Here is a 24,517-nt window from a genome sequence, read left to right on the forward strand (position 1 = left end):
AATATACAAATGGACAATAAAGGAGCCCAAAAAAAATATTGGGCGCACACACACACACACACACACACACACACACACACACACACACACACACACACACACACACACACACACACACACACACCTCTCAGCTTTTGTCCACGAGTCAGTGAGTTTAATGTTTCTGGAGCGAGGAATCCAATCAGACTGTGGTCTAACATGTCAGGCACTGAGCCGCGGTGTGTATGCACATACGTGCACGCACACATACACACGATCTTGTCCACATACGTACATTTGTCTGATCACTTCAGTTCACCAGGTGCACTAGCAGTAAAGCAAGCTGAAGATCACAGATCAGCTCCTAACAACCAGAAATGGAGATAAAATATTTACTTCGCAGTGATGTGTAAAATGCTGCATTTAACTAAACTGCAGCTCTGCTGGAACAAAAAAAGAAGAAAACAGCAACACCTGAAAGCATTTTAACACTGAGCAGACTTAATGGGCCGTATAGAAGACAAGCAACATGATCATCTTCTCTATGGAATATCAATATGTATGGCTTATCTTTCACACGAGAGCGTCAATAAAAAAAACACATCCGTGTCAATTCAAGCATACCTTGTACCATCAGATACACGAGGGTAATTGTAAACAAACTGCCATCTATATTCATGAGGATTGATGCTAGGGGAGCAAAAAAAAACAAACAAAAAACCTCAAACAGCAGGATTTTTTTTTTTGGCTTAATTATTCAATATTTATTAAAAAGTTAGAAAGTGCAGATGAAACTAAAACAAAGGCATTCTTATCCAACATCAGAAAAGCATTTTGATAGGTCCAAAATGTAATCTCTGCTTTGGACTTTGGACCGATGTTGCATGAACTGTCACTTTGCCTACAGTCACTGCTGAAAACCTAACCTGCAAAAGCAGGAATCCCCCTCACCAAAACAAAGGCAAATGTCATATACTCAGGAAAAAAAAAAGCAAATGCCCTTTTCAAAGAAACGGTGCTTTATAATAAAGGGACCGCAGAGGAGTGATGGTAATGCATCGCACACTATACTTACCATATTTGTACAAATGACACCAAGAGAGAGCAAAAGAGCTCTCCCTCCATCTCTCACTGACATATCTGACCTACTTTTACTGGAGCTCAGGAGAAAGTACAGTATTAAAAGTTAAAATCAGTGTGGAATTACATGACCTCTGTTTTTTTTTGGGGGGGGGGGGGGGTTTGGCCCACCAATAAGAAAATTCACGAATTTCACAGTTTTCTTGCTCTCCACAACTTAAAAGCATTCAAGAAATATCTTCAAACATTGTGTGAGAACATTTCTGAGAACAGGTACCTAATGTACCATTTGCTGTGTGTCAGGGAACATTACCCTTGGAATCATTAAAACAGCAAACTGTCAGAGAAAGAACAAGCCAGAGGCGTCGACTTCCCAGCATCGCCCTGCAACAACATGGCTGCGTGTCACTGGCGTTTTGAAACGTTAACCTGATGCCACTCTGAATCTAAACACTGAGAAGTAGACAGAGGGAGAGGCAGCTTTTGATCATAATTTTAAATTACGCAGTTTAATGTCTCCTTGCACTTTGAAATGAAAGCATAGTACAAATTAAGTAATTGGAGTTAAAAAAAGAAATCATGGAATGATATATTATAGACCAAAATGTATTCTAAATTTTTGACTCATCTTTCTCCAACAGAAATCAAATATTCTTCAGAAAGTTCTTCGCACAGTGGTTGCAGAAGTTTGCATAAATGTTCAGCACTTTAAGTCTAGAGTGTAAATGTTACACCCCTGGAAATGGGGGAAAGAATCATAAGAGTGCTTTTCAGTTGCTTCTCATGTAATAGTTTAATGCAATCAAAATTGAACATAAGTATTTTACATTCTGCACCGCTCAATGTGAGGGAAAGAGCTAATTAATAAACCAAAATAATAATAAACTGCTGACTATTTGTATGTTTCCTAGATACAGATATGTTTACTAGCTCCTGCCGTTAGGTACTATATAATTGCTGTTAAGCTAACTGAAGTTCGTTATGTCCAAGTATTCAAAACTATCATAAAATGCTGATGGTGTCCTGGGGCATCTCCTCCCCGATCTGGACCAGGATATCACTGAGCTCCTGGACAGTATGAAGTGCATCCCAATTGCTAAATTGAAAACCTTACCAAGTTTGAGTTTGACATAGCAAACCTGGCACTGACAAGTATTGATGTCCCATGCTGGAGGAGTTGAACTACCTGTGCAACCTCTGTAGGGTATCAGTAGTAGCATTGACCCTACTAGCGAAAAAACAGTCTGAAAAGATGAGGAGGGAAAGCTGCTATTAGCCTCCACCTAGTGTGTCTCATTGTTGCCCCTCTGGTGCATCTGTTGTTAATTTCATTAACACCAAAATAGCTGAATTAACAACCTCCCAATTCTACTTGACTGACCAGATCAATATTCCAGGAATTGACTTGATGGTACACTTTAATTAAAAAGTTTTCCTTTCAGCTTAAGATTTCTCCAGTAATTGGACAAAAATGTTACATGTTTAAATACAGCTATATTGAAAACAAACACAGAGGTTCTGTAGTGTAGTCAGACTAAGTTCCACGAGGAGACCCAAAACCAGGTGGTGTAATAATCCACCAAATCAAACATGCGGAGCTACCTGCTGTGGTGAATAAGGCAAGGCAAGGCAAGTTTATTTGTATAGCACAATTCAACAACAAGGTGATTCAAAGTGCTTTACGGAGACATTAGAAACAAGAACAAATAAAAAGCATGATTTAAAATTGATTAAAACAAGCAAATAAACTAACTAACTAATTAACAAACAAACAAACAAACAACAGTATATAAAATCAAAACAGATAAAATCAGAACAGTAGATAAAATCAGTAGTTAAATGTAAGTTTTGAAATTTAAGCTTAAAGTGTGGATTTGGTGCTTTATTCAAATGCAGCTGAGAACAGGTGAGTCTTCAACCTGGATTTAAATAAACTGAGTGTTTCAGCTGATCTGAGGCTTTCTGGGAGTTTGTTCCAGATATAAGGAGCATAAAAGCTGAATGCAGCTTCTCCGTGTCTGGTTCTGACTCTGGGAACTGATAAAAGACCGGATCCAGATGACCTGAGGGATCTGGATGGTTCATACTGGGTCAGGAGGTCATTGATGTATTTTGGTCCTAAACCATTCAGAGCTTTATAGGCCAGCATCAGAACTTTAAAGTCTATCCTCTGACGGACAGGCAGCCAGTGTAAGGACCTCAGAGCTGGACTGATGTGGTCCACTTTTTTGGTCTTAGTGAGGACTCGAGCAGCAGAGTTCTGAATGAGCTGTAGTTGTCTGACTGATTTTTTAGGTAGACCTGTAAAGATGCTGTTACAGTAATCAAGCCTACTAAAGATGAATGCATGGACTAGTTTTTCCAGGTCCTGTTGAGACATCAGATCTTTTATCCTTGATATATTCTTGAGGTGATAGTAAGCTGACTTTGTTATTGTCTTAATGTGTTTTTCTAAGTTTAGGTCTGCATTCATCACTACACCCAAATTTCTCGCCTGGTTTGTGGTTTTTAGATGTATAGATTGAAGTTCTCTGGTGACCTGTAATCGTTTTTCTTTGGCGCCAAAGACTATTACCTCAGTTTTGTTTTTGTTTAGCTGGAGAAAATTGTGGCACAACCAGTCATTGATTTCCTCAATGCATTTACCAAGAGCCTGTACAGGGCCTCGGTCTCCTGGTGACATTGTGATATATATTTGTGTGTCATCTGCATAGCTGTGATAGTTTATTTTGTTGTTGTTTATAATCTGTGCCAGTGGGAGCATGTAGATGTTAAACAGAAGGGGTCCCAAGATGGAACCTTGGGGAACTCCACATGTGATACTTGTCTGCTCAGATGTGAAGTTACCTATTGATACAAAGTATTTCCTGTTTTCTAAGTATGTTTTGAACCAGTTTAGTACAGTTCCTGAAAGACCTGTCCAGTTCTCCAGTCGTTTGAGTAATATGTTGTGGTCAACTGTATCAAATGCTGCACTGAGATCCAGTAAAACTAGGACTGACATTTTTCCACTGTCTGTATTCAGACATATGTCATTAAACACTTTGGTCAGAGCGGTTTCAGTGCTGTGGTTCTGTCTAAAACCTGACTGGAAGGCATCGTAGCAATTATTCTGTTTTAAGAAGTAACTGAGCTGTTGAGAAACTGCTTTTTCAATGATCTTACTTAAAAACGGGAGATTTGAGATCGGCCTGTAGTTGTTCATTTGTGTCTTGTCAAGATTGTCCTTTTTCAGTATAGGTTTGATTACAGCAGTTTTTAGTGATTCTGGAAACACACCTGATAATAAAGAAAAGTTGACGATCTGTAACAGGTCTGACTCTAAAGTCTTTGAGACCTTTTTGAAAAAACTTGTTGGCAGGACATCTAAACAGCAGGAGGAGGAGTTCAGTTGACCTAAGATGTCCTCCAGGTCTTTGCTGTTAATAGGTTGAAACTGTTTCATGGTGTTTAAACAGTTTTTTGGTGGACACAGTACATATCCTGGATCTGCTGTTGATGTACCAATTGCTTGTCTAATTTTTTGGATTTTTTCAGTGAAGAATTTGGCAAAGTCATTGCAGGCCATGGTTGAATGAAGTTCAGCTGCCACTGACACAGGAGGGTTTGTTAGCCTGTCAACTGTAGAAAATAAGACCCGAGCATTATGGCTGTTTTTAGTGATGATGTCAGAGAAGTAGGACCTCCTTGCATTCCTCAGTTGTAAATTATAATTGTGAAGTTTCTCTTTATAGATGTCATAATGAACCTGGAGGTTTGTTTTTCTCCATCTGCGCTCAGCTTTCCTACACTCTCTTTTTTCATTTTTCACCAGTGTGGAGTTTCTCCATGGAGACTTTTTCCTTCCAGAGATAACCTTCACCTTAATGGGAGCAATAGTGTCCATTACATTTAACATGTTAGCATTGAAGCTATTGATGAGCTCATTGACTGACCCTCTGGGCAGGTCAGGTTTTAATGGGAAGACCTGGTTAAAAATTGCACTACTGTGGAATAAGGAAGCTGACAGTGGCCTTCATGTTGACAACAAACACAAATGAGTCTAATTAAAACACAATCTGATCAATTCGTATCAAAATCAGTTCTATACCATTTAATACAGTGAAGCAACAAATGCAATCGATTTTTTTAAAATCACAAAATAAATGTAAGCATTCCAATTTTGGCTTCCTTGCTCTGCCTTTCAAAGCTTTCAATCACCTGGGGTTAGACTGTCGTTGCTCAGAGTAAAAACATGTCAAACTAAGTGTGAAAAGCCAGTGAGAATAAAGCCTTGATGCAGCGTGGCAGCTGAGCCTGAGGAATCCGACTGAAATGGCAGCTTAGACGAAGAGAAAAATGGCACAAAACTTATTGAGACTCTGAAAGTCTCTAAGCAACCTGATTAGCATACTCTAGGGAAAGACTTCTCTTAACCACCTTCATGATGAGCTGGGACTATAGGGACTGTGCACACACACACTGAACACAAACGCAGCCCAACACGGCCGGTATACTGAATAGAACAGGATATTTCAACAGCTCAATCATTATGCCATCTGACAGCAGCTTAGAACTGAATATTAACAGCCTCACAAGCAATCACTGCAGACTGAAAATGTGTGTGTATGTCTGTATACAGCTCCTGTATGATGAATGTCCCGGTGGTCTAGATATACAGTACACATAGACGTCCATTTGCACAAAGAGCACTCTGGGCATGTAAGATTTCAGCCACTGAACGTTAAAACTGACATGCCCGTTACTCCCTTCTCTTCCTCAGTGTTAACTCTTATCACTGTCGTCAAAGGAGCTTGCAAAGAAAAGCGTCTGGACTTCTTTAAGTTACTTGAAGACGTTTCACCTCTCATCCAAGAAGCTTCTTCAGTTTTAAGGTCAAATGGTGGAGAGTCCCAGATATAAACCTAGTGGGAGTATCCCCCCACAGAGGGACAAAAGGACCCCTGATGATCCTCTAATCGCCTGAGCCAAGGTGTGAAACTGGGTGTGGGTCCCAATCAGTTTCGGGTGAGTTCATTGTGAAACCTGGTCCCACCTTATCATGCGAATTCCTGAGATCAGATGGCCCAGGATGTGAGTGGGCGTTAAGGCGTCTGGGAAGGGATCTCAAAACTGGATTATAGATGGCAGAGAGTTGGTGTCGTAAATTATTCCTTCTCTCAGCTACATAGTGTGTAAGCCACATAGCCATGCCCGTCTGCTTGCCTGTCCGAAAATAATTGTATTATTATTGTCAGAAGATTGAATTTATTATAGGCTGGTCATTAATTGTGGTGCTTGACATGACAGCACAATGACCAAATTACAATTTTGGATGACTTGAATTATATGACTGTCATGGTGCTGGGTCTTTGACCCAGTATTTAGAGTTGTGGTTCTGGACTTGTTATTGGTTGATAGTTTATGTTCTAGCTCATGAATGTTATTTTCCAATGCCTCCTAGTTTGTTATTTATAAGTCTTGATTTCTGGTTTGTTTATGTTTGTTTCCCTTCGTGCCCAGTCTGTCTCTGTGTCCTGTCATCAATGTCCCCACGTTTGTGTACCTTTGATTATTCCTTCTTAGTGTCCGGTCTCTCTGGGCTCTGTCTCCGTGAATATGTTTGGATATCCCCAGTATGTCGTGTCATAGTGGCCTTGCCCCGAGTCCCAGTTTTGAGGTCACGTCTCTGAATCTGAGTGTCTGTGTGTGTTACTTCTTGTTTTATTGTCTCCTCTCTCGTCTGTGTGATGTTCAGTTTTAGACGCTCTCAGAATTGCTGTAATGCAACATTGTGTAGCACTGGACATGATCCTGGCTGAGAAAGGAGGATTGTGTGTCTTATTCAACACCACACGCTGCACCTACATGCCAGATAATGTACATTCTTTAAACATGGCTTCAGATTCTAAAGAGACTGTTGATCGGCGTTGGAGTTTTCCTGGTTTTATTTTATTTTTCTTTACTTGTGTTATTCCTTGTTTAAAAGCTGTAATTTCACAGATGTACCGAAACCGATGAAGATCATGAAGACTTCTTTTCCTATTTGTAAGATGAAGATGAAGTGCAACTAATGATGTAGTAACTAATAATGTGAAAGACAAGTAGTTACTTACTGATAACATGTACATTTCATTTTGTGATAAACAGGAGGGAATGTCAGAAGAAAATTGTATATAGTGTGATCAGCTACATGAAATGTATTCTCTTATTGATCACTAAGCAAATGTCTACGTGACTTTTGACATGTACTTTTGAGTGATAAACAACTAACAGCTACCTCTTTCTGTAAGAACATACAGATTTAGAAAAAGGGGAACCTGTACACACACACACACACACACACACACACACACACACACAGAAAAGTATAAATAAAGCACGCGGACAGTGATGAGACGCAGGTCGTGCGTCCATGACGGGCGATCGTGGCTCAAGAGTTGGGCGTTCGCCTTGTAATCGGAAGGTTGCCTGTTCGAGCCCCGGCTTTGACAGTCTCGGTCGTTGTGTCCTTGGGCAAGACACTTCACCCGTTGCCTACTGGTGGTGGTCAGAGGGCCCGGTGGCGCCAGTGTCCAGCAGCCTCGCCTCTGTCAATGTAGCTGCCATCACCAGTGTGTGAATGTGTGTGTGAATGGGTGGATGACTGGATATGTAAAGCGCTTTGGGGTCCTTAGGGACTAGTAAAGCGCTATATAAATACAGGCAATTTACCATTTACCATGACTGCCCTCGCGAGTGAAAGACAACTGCAGTGTTTGTGTTTTCTAACTCAGGTGTCTCAAGCTGAAGAACTACGGGGTGATTTAAAGACATCCCCTGTCAGCTACCCTTGTCTCGTTAGTTATGATTCTCTTCAGCTGTGTTCCCCAGGTGTGTCCACTTCCCTTAATCACCCTCTTGTGTATATGTTGTCTGCATCGCTCTCTATTTGTTGACACATACTCTGTCATTGACGGTGACGTTTTCTAAATGTCAAGTTAGCTTGTTGTCAGTTAGTCAATTCATAGTATGCCCTGTTATTGCAGAGTTGTTTTTTTGGGGATTTTTTGCTTTTTCCCCCCCCCATTAAAAAAGTCTGTAGTTAAGAGTTTAGTTTGCCAAGTCCACTCTGTTCACCTCATACCTGCTCACATGACAACCATTGACTTTACTTAGTGCCTGGTTTTAGTCTGACAAAAACTATTAAGTCATAACTGCTTTAATAATTTGAATGTGGCTCATTGTTGCTTTAAATTCTTTGCTAATGGCTTTTAGTAGAGCAAGACAATCACATAATGTGATTATGTATTAGCAAATTACTGACCACTGCGTTAGCAGCAGCCATTTAGGTGACAAATAAATCATTAAGTTAAAAATAAAAATAGCAATAGGGCTTTGAAAACATTTGCTTGCCTGGAAAGTGTGGTGGGTCCTTCAGCTGTCTAGAGCTCGCTGGGCAGGAAAAGCAGTAAAGTGAAAAGATCCTAGATCTGACTCGAGCTAAGCGGTGTTTGCACCTTGATCGATTTTCAGACAAACAGGCTTCACTGTCATCTCCAAGTAATACTGAGAGGGTGTGTGTGTGTGTGTGTGTGCTTGGCTGGAGTTGGGGGGTGAAAGAGGAATTGAGTAATGTTCTTAAAACCATCAATGGAAGAAAACAGTCTGCTCGAAACTGAAGTGCAACCGCCTCTGGGTGCCTAGTGAGCCTGTTTGTGTGCTGGCGCTCCATTACATTACACCTACGCGCACAGTGAGAGCAGTCAAAGGATTATAAATGAAGGAGAACATAATGGGAAGAAACTCTGAGACAACTGCTAACACTCTGTATCTATGCAGCCACCTCTTGTAGTGTAAATGTGGATGAAGCAAGATTAAAGAGGGAAAAATGCATTACGACGACTAGACTTTTTTTTTAATGTCAGTGCACTCTTCTTCGTCTTCTTTGATCTGTTATCAAATAATGGAGTCCATGTTTTCTTCTATAGCTTCCTATAATAAAGAAGCTACATATTGCATGTGTGTAGATGCATAGGAAAAGGGGATGTGCAGGAATATGTTTTCATTTGTGTAGTTTTTATCTGTGTTTTTCATTAGGATACTTACTCTGTGCAGAAAGCACCTGAGCTTTCTGATAAACGTGTTTATTAAGATGTGCAACTTTTCCCCCCCACTTGCTTCTTTTTATTTTCCATCAGAAAAACACACATCTACAGTACACAATAATCTCTCCCTCTGCTCGGCTCCTCTCTGCCCTGCTATAAAACACCATCTAACATATCCCTGGGCATCCATTCGGCAGCAACTTGCTGTAATGTAACGCAGCAGCACTGGCTGATGTGAAAAGAGCAACAGGTCCTCGGGGCCTGCGGGAGCTTTCACACTACTGTCTTTCTCCCTTTCTGCAGATGAGGACAGAGAGGGGAACAACACACAGAGAAACAGTCTGCTGGAAATATCTGGAGCGAGTATTAGCACTGCAGAGAGATGAAACTAAAGCAAAGACAAAAAGAGGCATATGCACTGGGCATAGATAGAGATGCCTTCACTGACTGGAGACTATAAAACCATCACATTAGAGTGTGAAGAGGAGAACTAAAAACACCAAAGATGTGGTAATGCTATGTTTAAGTGGAAAACTTTAAGGTTCAAAAATAAAGCAAATGCAGATTTCCTCAAATGGCCAAAAGACAAAAACATGTTCAGGACCATGTTTTCCCAAGGAAAATGGGAAATAACTGCACTAATTTACTGAAATGTGTGCAAACATACATGGAATTCCATCACAAGGGAAAGGACTGGGTTTGTACAATTCTATTAAGCTTGAATTTTAAAAACAATTGGTATGACCACCTTTATTCTTCAACAAATCTCTTTGCGAAGCTTTCTTTAAGTAGTCTTCAGGAACAATTAAGCCTACATGAAGGACATATAAAGCTCTTTCTTGGATGATGGCTGCCTTTTTTGGTCCTCTCTGTCAAGATGATCCCACACTCCTTCAACAATGTTGAGGTCTCTGGGGAGGCCAGTCAATGACTGACAGTGTTTCATTGTGTTCTTATCCAGTTATGATTTTTATTGCATTGGCATTGCCTTCGGGATCATTGTTATACTAAAAAATAAAGATGTTGCCAATTGGACATTTCCATAAAGCACTGGTGGATCAAAACCTAATGGTACTTTCCTGCTGTCACAATTCCATCAAATTTGACAAGAGCGCCAACATCCCTGGCTAAAATGAAGCCCAAAACCATGACAGAGCATCCACCGTGTTTTACAGATGGCTAGAGGCACTCACTGTACCTCTATCCTGACCTCCTCTGCACATTTCGATGATTTGAGATAGGTTTTGATGAAACTTGAACAAGAAATCCTTGTTATAAGCAAGCACACAATGTCTTTGAGGTACATGAAATAAGACTAATCAGGATAGCCTACTTCTACATAGACTTGCTCCTTGACAATTTTAAATGACAAAAATACAGAACAATCAAGAATAAGAGTGTGACAGGCCCAACTGGACAAGCTTATCATTCCCAATAGACTAGGTGTGGGTTAGGGTGTCTGTATGAAAAGGCTTATGTTGGAGCTATGTAACTGTAATCTTTTTGTTTGTTTGTTTGTTTGAATACATACATTAGCATGAATGCAGCATTTTTATTGCTGTAAAGATAAAGTAGCCTGGCTCACTGTGATACAGTTGTGCTGCTTCTACAGAAGGGTTAGTACACTTAGAAGAAAGTAACAGAGAGGAAGAGGATGTGTCAAGCAAGATGGATTTAAAAAAAGATCTTTTACAAAAATCGACTTTCTACTTTCTCCAGGTAGAAACGACAGAAGCACATTCAGTCACTCAACTGATATGTTGAAGAATTCAACATGTCAGTTTATTGTTGTACGAGGAAATTAGGACCAGTGTGTAAGATTGAACTGCCTCTATTAGCATAAATATCATATGTTATTCATAATTCTGTTTTCATTTGGATATTGTTGACTACACATGGTATATGAATCATGTTATTGTTAGGTCGGAATGAGCCCCTTGTATCTAGAGCTCTAGAGAACAGCTCAATGTATTAAAATTATAAGTTGAGGTAGCAAAGGACACTTTTCTGGCATTTGTTGGTTGAATTCTTCACCTAATAAAACAGAAATTGGAAAAAAGGGAGTTCATCCATCTTGAAAATACTCTATCAGTGTTGAAAAACCCCCAAAACGTTTTAGCATCTGCACACTATGAAGCATGCAAACACATAGCTTGCAGCAGATGTGTGCCTAAACACATGCAATTTCACATTAACATAAATTAAAGGCTTATAAACTTTCTTCAGAGGCCTCCTCTTAATGTAACAGATATCCTCTCTTCCTGGACCCATGTTTTATTCAACATTTGGATATGCTCAATTAGCGGCCCAAATTAACATTAGCTGTACAACTGTAGCTGCTGACGGAGGGCGGGAAAGAGAGATGGGAGATCAAAGGTGCAGGAGGTGGTGACGGCAGCAGTAAGGATAGGGGATAGGGCTGTGTGATATGACCAAAATCTCATATCCCGATATAAGACATCTATCGTCTGATAACGATATAAATCACAAAAATGTAACATTTTCTGTAAATTCTGTTGCGTTAAGTGTTTCCAGCTGCGCGTCATGTAGCTGGAGTCGAGTGTTTTAACCGATGCATGAAACGATACATTTTTAAACATAGGTTGTAATGGCGTGAGTATTTATCACACGGCGTGCTGCGGGGAAAAGCCTGTTCTAACGCTTGAGTCTAAGGTTTATTTTTTAGCACCTGGCGGCTCTTTTTTGCTTCTCATCCGTAAACACTCTGCATCTTACACGTGATTTAGTTTATTTTGAAGTCTCAACAGGATCTTGAGCTTTATTGTGAAAGGTTTATGTGGAACATAAACAAGCGGACACACGATGGTTTTACCGTCGTTGTTGCTAACGACAACGCATAAAAACAAATGTTTATTTGTCTGTAGTCTGGTTATATTGAATATAAGAGAAAGAGAGAACTTTAAGAAATAAATATAGCCACTACAGTGACCATCAAAACGATGAAAAAATATTACCGTAAACGGTTTATTTTACGACATCACGAAACAAACGATTGCGTAAAATGAAATGATAGACGTTTTTATATCGTCATCCGATATATATCGTTATATCGAACAGCCCTAATAGGGGATGGATGAAAGTAACAGATTTCAAAAAGGAACTATGTTTTCAGACACACCATCGATGAACTAATTTGTGTTTGTGGGTGGTATAGCGCTCTCTCTCTCTGTGCAGCCATTTCTATAGTTTTACCAAAGATCTTGATGAGTACGCTCCCACAAGCATAACATTGTAAGAAAGTCAGGCAGGGCTATTGGTCCGTTATTCTGCTTCCAAATGTTTATCACGTAACTGAACTTCATTGTTTGTGTGGCAAACACTCATTTGATGTTCCAGCTGTGTCTGGTACATCAATTAAAGATTATTTTTCCAAGAACAACAAATGGAAGAGCGGGAAAAAATTAGGTTACCAGATACCCAAAGGGAGTGCTGGTCTCATTAGTCTTTGCAAATGTTTTATCTTTATCTGTTTAAAGGACGAGAAGGAGGTGGGCTGACACATGCATATACTTTTATATTTTTTCTTGTGCTGCAGCACCAGTGACAGTATTGAGATACTCGCTTAGTAATAGGTAAATAATGACACCAACAACGCATCGCTTTCCCCCCTCTCATACCTGTGTGCATTCAAGGTGCAGATGTAAATAAAGTTCACTGTACTTAATAGCATCTAGCCAGCGCTACAAACGAAGAGTGCACAGAAATGGACTAGTACTTCTTCTTTTCTTTTTTTTGTGGTTGGTAATTTTAAATGTAGCTCCACAAACATCAAACACACAAACTGTTTCTGTGAAATCTTTCACAAAATGTGTCTGCTACATGAATGAACAGTTAGTGCATTTCCCAGGGAGGGAAAAAAACCTAAATGCATGATGGAAAAAGATGTAAGAAAGAGAGAGGGCAGATGAGAGATCATTTTAATATAACTGCTCTGCAGATGAAATTTAAATCTTATATGTAATGTCCTAATTCATTTTAGAGTTTTTAAATCAACAAACTGTGAGTATACCAATTTTGTTTTATTCCCAGTTTTCATGAAACTACTGTGCAGTTTAGTCTAGTCTAAACTGGTTAGTTTGTTGTGAACATTACAGTGATGTTGCACTGCTGTAGAGCGGCTGTGGTGTTCATGGTTAAAGTTAGTTAACATCAAATTAAATTCACTTGCTCAATTCTACATTTCATACAAGCTTTATTAGGTTTAGAAAAATCAGCTATCGAGTCATTTGCTTATATCTTACTGAATTTAACTGACTAAATCTCCCAAGAGCAGTGATTTTCTGAGAAGCAGTGCTGGTCACAGCCTGCACACAAAGAAATCCCTTCTGTCGCTCACAAAACAAGTTACTGTGTGAAGCATTTCTAAGCGATACTTTTCCCCACATTACACTACTACGCTCCATCTTAGGGTTCTCCCACCTGCCAAATCCCACTTCGACCCCTGCATGGACTACAGAAGCATTAAGCTACGGTAACATTATATTATATAATATATATGTTCTGTAAAGTCTACTCAGACAGAAACCCTCTTCAGAGATGTTATATGACTTGCCCCATAAACACACAAGGGTATTTGTATGTGTGCGTGTGTGTTATAGGGGCAAATGCAAACTTCAATCTTGTGCCACACTGAAAGTGACACATGAGTATTGCTAGATATGACCTGCAAATATTTCCATCACAGATTTCATGACAAAGTAATGAGAGTGCTTATTTAGACATGAAACCGATATGATCACATGTCCTCAGATTAATGGAAAGGAGTGTTTGTAGAGGAGGTGTATTCAGGAACATGCATTCCCACGATGATGCACACAGACTCAGAATGTAGAAACAGTACCTGTTTTGCTGCTACTACCACACTGTGACTAAAGTGACAGAGTAAGCTGAGGAGTCTTTGTGACTACAGCTCTTTTAATACTTTAACCAACAATGAATCCTCTTTTGTGACTTCCCACATAATATGATGAAGAGCTGACATTTTCTATTAAAAAAATAAAAATAAAATGTCAAATCTCGGCAGACCTGCAAGTAAACTGTACCTTCAGAGGCTGGTGGAGGTGTAAAACTGCAAGGTGGTGCTTTTAAACGCTGTAATGTTCTTAATTTGTGTTCCTCCACTTATTGAATTTGTTATCTGCATCTGTAATAAGGCGATATCTGCACTCTGTGTTTAACTGATGGATATGAAATTTGAATTTCAGATACTCTGAATGGTTTTGTGAAATTTTGTGTTTTGGAAAAAGAGTTAAGTTTTCATGAAAATAAAGACTAGCGTTAATGGATCCATTGTGCTGTTGGGCTTTAAGTCAGCTTTAATGTGTGATCTCTAAATGTCCGGTCAACTTTTTAATATTCATCAAAGGCTGATCTCTGCAGCAGAACGCCTATAACACCCACCTATATAATCAAACCACTTCAGACAGTAAATCAATTACCATCAAGGGCCCTATGAATTTCTTTTTTTTTTTTTTCCCCCACAGGCGCATTAACCACTTTATTTTCTACTGAAAAAGGTGATGAAGAGTTGGCCAGGCCAGGCAGATGAAAGGCAATGGAAGACTATCAATACACAGAAATACAATGGAAAATTACAGGTGCTAAGTAAGCATGGGAAGAAAACTTATACACGAGATACAGACGGTATGTGAACAGTGCAGCTTGGGTTACATGACTAAATCAACAGTGCCTGCTGTTTTCATTAGGTCATGGTCATAGACGCCCTATAGAGATCTCCGTGTGCTACCGTCAACCTAAAGCGCACACACAAAATAAAAACAGATGAACTGGGACAAACACAGAAAAGACTAGAAGGAAGGTGTGGGAAAGAAGATGAGTTAGGACATCCTGCTAACCATGAGAAAAACAAACAAACCCCAAACAGTTATCACAACTTCTAAAATGTGGAAAAATTGTAACAAATTCCAGATTTCATGTGTTTTACACTAAGAAAATTCTGGATTAGCACGCAGCTGATGTGTGAAAGCTTTTTTTTCTCCATATAGACAATAGAGAGGTGGGAATCAGCAGACGGCCCACAATATGGTATTTTCACAATACTTCACTCATGATGCGATATTGTTACGATTTTTAACATTTTGCAATATGCTGTGCAATAACAAATCTGAGTTTATCACCTTATGATGCAATCTGTTTCTCATAAAACAACAGTTAAGTGTGATAAAGACAAGAATTCACATTTAAATTCACACTTGCTATAAGGCGACCCTGCAGTCCCTCTTGTTCACAAAATTCACAGAGTACTTGAATTTATGTAATAAAGCATCAATATTTGGGTCTCTATATCAATAAAATATCGGCATGCAAAGTATCACTATACTATGCTATATCGATTTTTTTGTGGATGGCAATTAACGTGAATTACACTGAACAAAAACGAAGATGCGCACAGAACACAAAGAAATCAAAGAGGAGAGTTCGCAGAAGAGACTTTAAGGAGAAAGAGATTCATGCTGGTGCAAACCACAGGATCCCTCTGTGGAAGCAAACAATAGCTGCAAACCGATACTTTTAACTGTGATGAAGAGGCATGTGATGCACTCGCAGTGTGCAGATGCCCCCGTGACTTATGTGGTGAGACAATATCCATGGTTTGAAGGCAGCATGTTACAGCTAACAGCAACACTGTATTAATAATAATACATGAGGAGGCATTTGTAGAGTTTTGTTGACTGCCAAATTGGGGAGTCTGCACATCTTTGCGCCTCATCTTCAGCATGAGAATATATGAATGTCAAAGTTTCTGAAGGACAATGCCAGCATTATGGGAATAATCTGAAATGCATCACGCAGATAATCTTGTAGTTTCCTAGTGAGGACACTTGGTACATACTCTCTCTGCTTTAGGCCCCTGCATACAAAAACTGGTCTAAAATGACCCCACTTTGTCTCCATTAAAACATAATGACTGTGACAGTAAAAAAGCCATTTTTCATTTGGACAAAGGCACCAACATTATATTAGAGATATTAGAGAAATTCAGAACATAAAGGGCAAACTGTACATGCAATCTATATTCTTCAAAAAAATATGCTGTGGGTGCATGTGTTTGTTTCAGGTTTAAAATCAATAATGCTGCAGGCCAGATGTTTATGCTGATGAAAATCAATACCCCTTTTTCCTACAGCTTTGATATCAGCTGGGAGGATGTATGCTACAAAGTGTGACAGCAGTCAATGTATGCGTAATTACTAAAAACATGTGAGGGCATTGCTGATCAAACAAGTGTGTGCTTTCTGAAGAGACAGACTTGGGCTTGATTTCCATCATGACTGTAAAGTAGATGACAAGAAATTTAGCAGTCAATTCCAAAAGCGTTAGGATGCTTTGAAGTGACGATGGGCAGAGGTTCAACAATCTGCAAAAAAAAGTGCATTTACAAATTGTGGAACGATTTCAGAATAATGTTCCTCAACATAAAATTTCAAAGACTTTGGGTATCTTATCATTTACGCTTTATAATATAAAGGCTGAAAGTCAATATTGGATGCCTGTGATCTCTAGCACTGCGTTAACAACAGACATGATTCTGTCATGGAAAGTGCATGGACTCAGTGCCATTCACAAATGCAGGTTAAAGCTCTATCAGACAAAGAAGATGCAAGCATGAGATGAAAGCATGCATAAATGCTGCCATCTTTGCTAAGTAACATCTCAATTAAAATGAACTATGGTAAAATGACTAAAGATGGCTAAAAGATGGACGCCGCACAATCTGGACTAAAGAGGAGAGGGACAGTCGGGCTTGTTATCAGCCCTACAGTTTTGGCAGATTACACATCTGGAAAGGAACCATGAATACAGGTATACACACAGGTTTTAGAGCAACATATGTTTCCATCAAGATGATGTCATGACACTATACTAAACTGCATCCTGTGTCTATTGCAACATCTGGATGCTCCACTGGCCTAAGTGTAGTCCAGACTTTCACCGACTGAAAACATTGGGAGCATTGCAAAAAGAAAAACATCACAAGAAAGATTCAGGACTGTTGAGCAGCCAGAATCTTATATGAGACAAGATAGAGACAGTCATTTTCTTCCACCAGTCCAGCAGCTGCTCTCCTCAGTTCCCAGATGTTTACAGACAGTTGTTAAAAGAACAGCAGATGCTACACAGTGGAAACCACGGCCCTGCCCCAACTTTTTTGAGACATCAAAGTCAAAAAGAGACAATATTTTTCTTAGAATGGTGCATTTGATGTGTTCTATTATAAGTAAAATAACTGCATTCAGTTTATATTTATGTTTTACACAGTGTCCCCACTTTTATGGAATTGGGGTTACACGTTACATTATTCCCAACTGGAATACAACAGACTGACTGCACTGTAACATGAAAAGTGTGCCGCGTGTTTAACTATGTGCTTCTTCCTTCACCATTTCCACCACAAACTTACCCGCGGCGCACTGCTCCTCATCTGCCCCGTTCTCGCAGTCCCTCTCTCCGTCGCATCGCCATGACAATGAAACACATTTGCTGGCAGCCCCTCCGCAATCAAACTTCTCTGGAGGACAGGTCTGTCGGCCTGTGGTTGCAGGGCAAGGGTGAAAGACAGCAAAGGAGAAAAGGCGGAGGGTGGGGGATGGGAAGAAGAGGAATGAGTGGAAGAAAATTGGCGTAAAAAGGGGGGAGAGAATGAAGTCAGGGAGAGTAAGATGGGACAAGAAAGGGAAGGAGGCAAAAAGATGGAGAGAGAAAAGAGAGCCAGTCAATGAAGCAGTTTGATAACTTAGTTATCTTCTCTCTCAAATCGATCCCTCTTCAAAAGGTCTGCAATTAAATTAGAGACACAGCTACAGTGGAACAAAGGAGTGGGAACACTGTCACACAAGACACAGAGCTGGGGGAAAAACAATGTAGACAAACAAACAAAGAAAGAAACAGAAGGAAGCCAAACAAGAAAAAAGTGCCCAAGTCTGTGTGTGAACAACTGTTTCAACCAGGGCTCATTTTTCCATGAATATTTAGCCTTAAGAGCTAGATAACAATGTGCCAATATAAATGTTAAAAAGCCCAAGTCAAGACCCCACAGCTCATTTCCAAATTATTTATAAATGGAGCTACTCAACATCTTTCCAAAATGCGCCTAATTCACCTCTTAGCTTAAACTCGGACACATATCGCAACAAACTGCTGTGAAAAAGGACACTTGGTGTATAGAATACTATATTGGTTGTTATTTTGAGTGTAAATCAGAGAAAGCAAAAGAAGTGGAAAGCTGCACATCGCAGACAGTGAAACACACTCCTTTACACACTGTGTGTGACTGAGAAAGTAGTCCCTCTAGATAAAAGCCTATTACAGTAGTCAAGGCCATTGTTCCTGCGTGTGTAACCCATGAGGTTGCTAGAGGGAGGAGGAGGGAAACACTCCGTTCTAATACATCAAATTTACACAGCCCACAGTCCCTGCAGCAAATCCCTGTGCCTTTTTCCGGCAACCCACTATACACCCTCACCCTGCCTCATTTTCCCCTCACCTCTCTCTTTAATGTCTCTCACTCCCACTCTAACGCCACAGAGACTCGAGCCCCAGATTACATTACAGCACTGTGTCAAACTCAACTCCATCAATTACACACATCTGACCACCAGCATGCTCGCTGGCAACAAGCCTATGTTTGTTGCAGCCGCAGATCAATAGTACCTATGGGATTCGCCCATTCCGGCTTCACTCTCCATTTTATTCTTCTCACATTCCTCCTCCTTGTTTTGATTTTTTTTAAACAACACTCTGATATTCAAACACTGCCCCTGGTGGTGGGACGTTGGGACTAGTTTAGCCAAGAGCGACTGCAAGAATCCTCTCCAGCTGTGCACTTTTGGTTGATGTGATCACCTTTGAAGTCATCCACTTGAATTTTCAGTCTTCTCTAAAACTGGGTTTAAGGTTAGACTTGGGCCCTGGTGCCGGGCTGGATCTTTTGGGTGACCACTTTCCTCTCACCTCCATCTTTCTTCCTCTCACTGAATATCGAGCTCTTGCGCGAGCATCTTTTCAAACCGTCATCCCCTAAATGAGGTTTCTCCTTCCCTTTAAAGAAATAAAAAGCCTCCTGCAAATCCGCTTTAAAAGACCCAACGAGTAAGCGCCATATCAGCGCAGTGTAGCTATTACTGCCAAAAGGGACTGAACGGTCTGCGTGTACAATAAGAGCGCGTGCGGGTGAGTGCACGTGCCCATGTTCTTGTGCCTTTGATGCAAAGAACGCAGCTCTTCTGGATGATGTGAAGGTGTGAATGTGATGTGGGTTATGTGGAGGTGTCTTAATATGTGAATTGTCTCAGCAATCTAAATGTGGGCCTCAGAGATCTGGTACTATACAGACAATAGTGTTCCTGGCCTCCACATTATCTGGCTTTTCTAAGAGAGTGTGTGTGTATATTAGTGTGTGTGTGTGTGTGGCAGTGTAATACTACTGTGGGAGACTTCGTCAGTTTCATACAAAGCCTAACATGGAAACATCACCTAAGGGCTTCAGTCCACCAAGTGTCTGACTGACAGTTGGGTTAAAAGGATGTAATTTGTCTGACTGACCATTTCTGGCCCCTGAGAGCCAGAATGGTCGACTCACGGATAAACTGCCAATCACGAGGCTGAATACAGATGAGCAAGGGGAAAAAAAAAAAAAAAGAGCTAACACTGATTATGACAAAACGAATTAGAGGATTCTCACCCCAAGGGTAATCATTTTCCATAAATACAAAGAAGTACGATTCCTGCTGATGTACAATCAAACAGTAACCTATAACTATTAAAAAGTCAATTCTTCTGCTCTCTATTAGAATTTGATAGACCATAATAACAGTTTCATCCCCACCAATAGCTTCTACATAAGGTCTCTCTATTTGCTGCCTCAGTTACTGTGCAGCCCATTCCCAGACAAAATTGGGTTGTGCAAGCTAAGAAATCTGTTTTTACGCTGCATGCGGAAGCAACAGGAGTTTGTGTGGACCAAGCTGAAGCGGGTAGCACATGGAGCAATTGGCATGATCAACATCGGTCGCCGTGCCTGTACAGGCCAAAATAAGAAAAACAAAAACATGCCTGCTCTATCAAGTCTGCATCTCAGATTGCGTCAACTAAAGGACATGGAAACACGAGCGTGGAACAATCTGATCAGCATGTAATCAAAAGGAAAACAAACATCGTATCATGTATTTTTTAATCTAGGGTGTATTTTTGTTTTTTCCTTTACCAGCCCAGATGGTGTTGATAATGAAGTCACAGTTAAAGTTGCTTTCCCCAGTCTTTCAAAAATTGGTGCTGAGAGCAAATTTGCCCTCTGTCTATCTCTCCTTGTTCCTTCTCTCACTAAATGCTGACAAGGTGGACAAAAGTGGTAAAGCAGGCACTAAAGAGAACTGCAGGACTTCCTGAGGGAGAGATACTGCAGACTCTGATCGTGTTACATGCAGAGTGCAATATCTGACTCCTGCTCCCACCTTCTCAGGAAAAAGATGTACACAAGTCCATAAAAGCATCCTAATGCAAATAAAGACGCACGTAACTCTAAACTACAAATGCAGTGTTTGTGGAGACCGCATGTACACCAAAACAGCTGTGAATCATCGCCTCAGCTGCCAGTCAAAGGCATGTAAGTGAATTCACCTTTGTACTGAATGAATATTTCAAGAGCTGTGAAACTGCTGTGGCACAGATATAAACACTTGGCCGTTAGCTCCCAGTTACCTTTGCTTATTGCCAAGGCTTAGAGCAAATAATAGGCGAGGCACTGATACTAGCCATGCTCCAGTGGAGCTGCTTGGTGATGAGCAGTAAGACACTGAGGGCTCAATACAGCAGCTCCCTGGTGGGTGTAGGCATTATCGAATAAGTGTAAAAACGGGTTGGGAAACAAGCATGTACTCTTAGTGAATATAACAGGATACATCAGTGTAAAGGAAACAAACAAGTGCAAATTGGCTGGATGACCAGGTCAGAGCCTTTCCCTCAACTTTCATTTCTGTGACACAAACAAAGCACGCGAGGCTCAACAGATTCAGCCTTGAGCCTCTCTATTCACACCGTAACCCCATTTATACATTTATTCACAGGCCGACTCCGGGTAAGGGGTAATTTTACTTTGAGAGCATGAGCCTGATTTCATTAATATGGCAGTGCTATTAGAGAATAGCAGGTACTATGAGAAAACACAGGAAATTATGATGAGGGAAAACCAATGTACCCAGTTAAATTCCTTAACAGTCTTGTGTGCGTAGAATAAGTTAAAAATTCACTGCTTAGTGTTAGCAATACAGCCTGTGAAGGGATGCAGTAGCGAAATGCTGCAAGCCAAACTAAATTTATGAGTGACCTCTGTGGCCTCCTGTGCAGATTGCATTAATAGAAGCTTGCGCTGCAGTGTGAAAGTGAACTAGGACGAGATAGCTGGCTCCAGGAGGAAAAAAAATATTTACACAGCAGCTCTAGCTTTGTGAATTTATTGGTAGGAAGCATATTATCACATGAGAAAATATTCAATGAATGTTTGACTTATTAGGATAGACTGGGATTTTGATGATTGGAAGAAATGCATTCAGTGTCAACTTTATTTTAACTACATAAATCCACTGTATATTTTAAGGGAAAAATGGCTTTAATCATTTTTAATGTGTTGGTTTAGTATTTTGTACATTCTGGATATGAAATAGGTTTTTGCTCATCCTGGGGTCAGAAAACTCATTTGGCACACAGAACACGATGCAGTCTTTTAATTCAAACACGTCCACAACCAGAAGTAGTACACACTTGTTATTCTCCTCACATGGCCCGTCTAAGTGTCTATTATGAGGAGGGTATAGGGGTGGACGGAGCAAGGAGCTGTATGCTAATGAACTTTTGATGAACTACCTTTTTAATTTCCCTTCACAAGGAGGGAGGGATTGGAGCATTGTGGCGCGGCACCACGTCCACTATACAGCTCCATGCTTAGCATCGAGGCGAGCCTCGTAGTTGATTGATGTAGAAGTCCCCAAGCCCCGTAGGCTAATGCTAAGATAATTATTTATTACGAGTTGCGTGTGTGAGGCCAGGTAATAGAAGCAGTCCTTAAGTCACTGTCCATCACAATGAGACACAACGTCAAAACAAAAGCCACTTGGGAGAGTATGTGGTAATATGGCACATGATAAATGAGGAGGAACGGAGGCTTGTAGATGATTTACCCTGTATCGACACGAAGCATTGTACCTGCATGAATTTAAAATGCTTTAAGGTACACCGCAGACGGCACAGCATTGATTGATGAGGTACCCCGTTTTAATGTCTTTTTATGCAAAAAACACAGAAGAAACATGACATGTCTCACTACATTGGTGGCATATTATGAATGCCCAGATACTCTGCAATGCTTTGAATGTCAATTGAGTCAGCAAGCAAGCAGTACAAAGCAAAAAACAAAACAAAACTGTGTACCATATGAAAGGCATTAAGTTCTTTGTAGCCACTTGCTTTTTATTGTGTCACTTTATTTTTCCTGGTCTTTTTTAACTTTAGAGGACACAACATAGTTTGTAGTTCCTTCTGGTACCTATGTTCATCAGAGCTGTGAAAAAAGAGAAAATAAACATATTTCTTGCATGTGTTTGACAGATCATCAATTGAGTCCAGCAGGAGGGAGTCCATAACAGTTGATCGTCTGTGAAACTGAATCATTAAACTCAAGTTTCAGCCGTGAGGTGGCATCATAAATTGGCGACTGCCTGCTTGAGAACAGTAAACCTTTACTGCTTGGCTACTCTGTGTGGTATAAAATCTGGGCCGAAGCATGTCTTGAATCAATACACAGTGAGGTACTGCACCTTACTGGAAAGCTTGGTCTGTATATTTAAAGGTCATATTAAATTTTATCCATGTATTTTAAGACCATTAAGTACACGCCACACCACAAACACTTAAATGTCTCTGCCTAATGTCTTTATATTTATCTTCAAGTATACAAGACAAGAAATAAGGGCGAAAAGAAGGGAGGTGGGATGTAAGGTGGGAGAAAGCGGTCAGATATTGGTCACAACATTGGAGAACATCAATACAAGGACAAACTGGAATCGAGGCAATTAGAGGAAGCTACTAGAAAGAAAGAGAAAGGCATCGAGCTGGAATTGGATCGGAATGGGGCTTCTTGTGAGTGCAGGGCCAAATTTACACAGATAAGAAATAAATAAATAAATCTTTGGCCACTCACTCATTTACGCTGGAAACATTTTTACAAGATAACACTCTACGAATTGATCGACCTGCACATTAAGACCCAATCACAAATGTAAAATTCCACTCCACGCTGCGTTTCAAGCCGAATTACATCTTAATGTAGAATCGAATTGGAGAAGCAGTCCATGACGCAGTATGGAATAATTACTTTTGTTTTAAAGCTGTAACCTTAGTGAGAGGAGAAGAGCGGCAGTCGACAAAGGACGGGAAGGCGAGACCTCGCAGATGATCAATGATTCATTCAAGACCTGGGATGTAGGGATCAGCCAATTATTCGGCGTGTAAGGACTTTTTAAATCTAATGGTTTGATCGTTTGTAGTGGGTCGTGTCATCGTGTGGACACTCATTAACCTCATTCCAAGCAGCAGTCTTTTTTGTCCTCCCTGAGGCGCCCAATGCTTTCATTAGTGGCGCGTAAGGTGCCTCCAAGGGGCAGACACTTTGAACTGCAGGTACCATTTATCTTTGTTTCGTAACCATTGACTAAAGCTTTCAGCTAGTACCTGCTCAGGTCTGAGCAGTGATATTTAATGTGGTTATTAGAGGCAAAACAATTAGTCAGTTCATTAACTGCATGATTGACAGGAAGATAGCTTATTGAAAAAAAAAGGTGGGGGAAAAGTGAGATATTCTTTGGCTGCACATCCCAAATGTGGTTTTCTGTCTCATATGTCACTTTTAACTAAATATTATTAGGTTTTGGACTTTTGTTTTGGACAAGATATTTGAATAAGTCAGCTTGAGCTCTGGGAAGTTGTGACAGCATTTTTTCACTATTTGTCTGGCATTTCATAGACTTTAGATCAATCTATGATGAAAAGGCTGGCAACCTGTCCATGGTGTGTCATGTGTCTATGGTAGGCTAGGCTCCAGCTCCCCCCCCCAACCCTGAAATGGAAAAGTATGGGTGGATGGATGAATCAGTGCATGCATTATATCCTTGCGGTCAGTTTTTTTTTCTCCCCCCTTTCGCATCATACAGAAATTTAGTAAATATACAGAATTTGTCCTGCATATTTACTCACATTTGTGCAAATTTGACAGACAAGATCAGCAAAAGAATTGAAGGATTCAAATGACATGTAAATCTTACTTCAGGTTCAGTGACAGTTAGCTTTGTTCGTGGTGTTGA

General features: G+C 40.3%; 1 protein-coding gene across 3 annotated transcripts in view; it reads right to left on the bottom strand.

Annotated features, from left to right (window-relative positions):
- The window catches only part of lrp8 (low density lipoprotein receptor-related protein 8, apolipoprotein e receptor), a 191,447-nt gene that overhangs the window by 53,227 nt on the left and 113,703 nt on the right, over nucleotides 1-24,517 (bottom strand). For all 3 annotated transcript variants that reach the window (XM_085250986.1, XM_085250985.1, XM_085250987.1), the window contains exon 4: nucleotides 17,569-17,697. In XM_085250986.1, the coding sequence (XP_085107112.1) occupies nucleotides 17,569-17,697 (129 nt within the window). The remainder of the gene's footprint in view (nucleotides 1-17,568; nucleotides 17,698-24,517) is intronic.

This window comes from Mchenga conophoros, linkage group LG17 (genome assembly GCF_057382185.1).
Source record: "Mchenga conophoros isolate Kocher_MC1m ecotype Shallow Benthic linkage group LG17, M_conophoros_male_GT1.1, whole genome shotgun sequence".
Classification (NCBI taxonomy): domain Eukaryota; kingdom Metazoa; phylum Chordata; class Actinopteri; order Cichliformes; family Cichlidae; genus Mchenga; species Mchenga conophoros.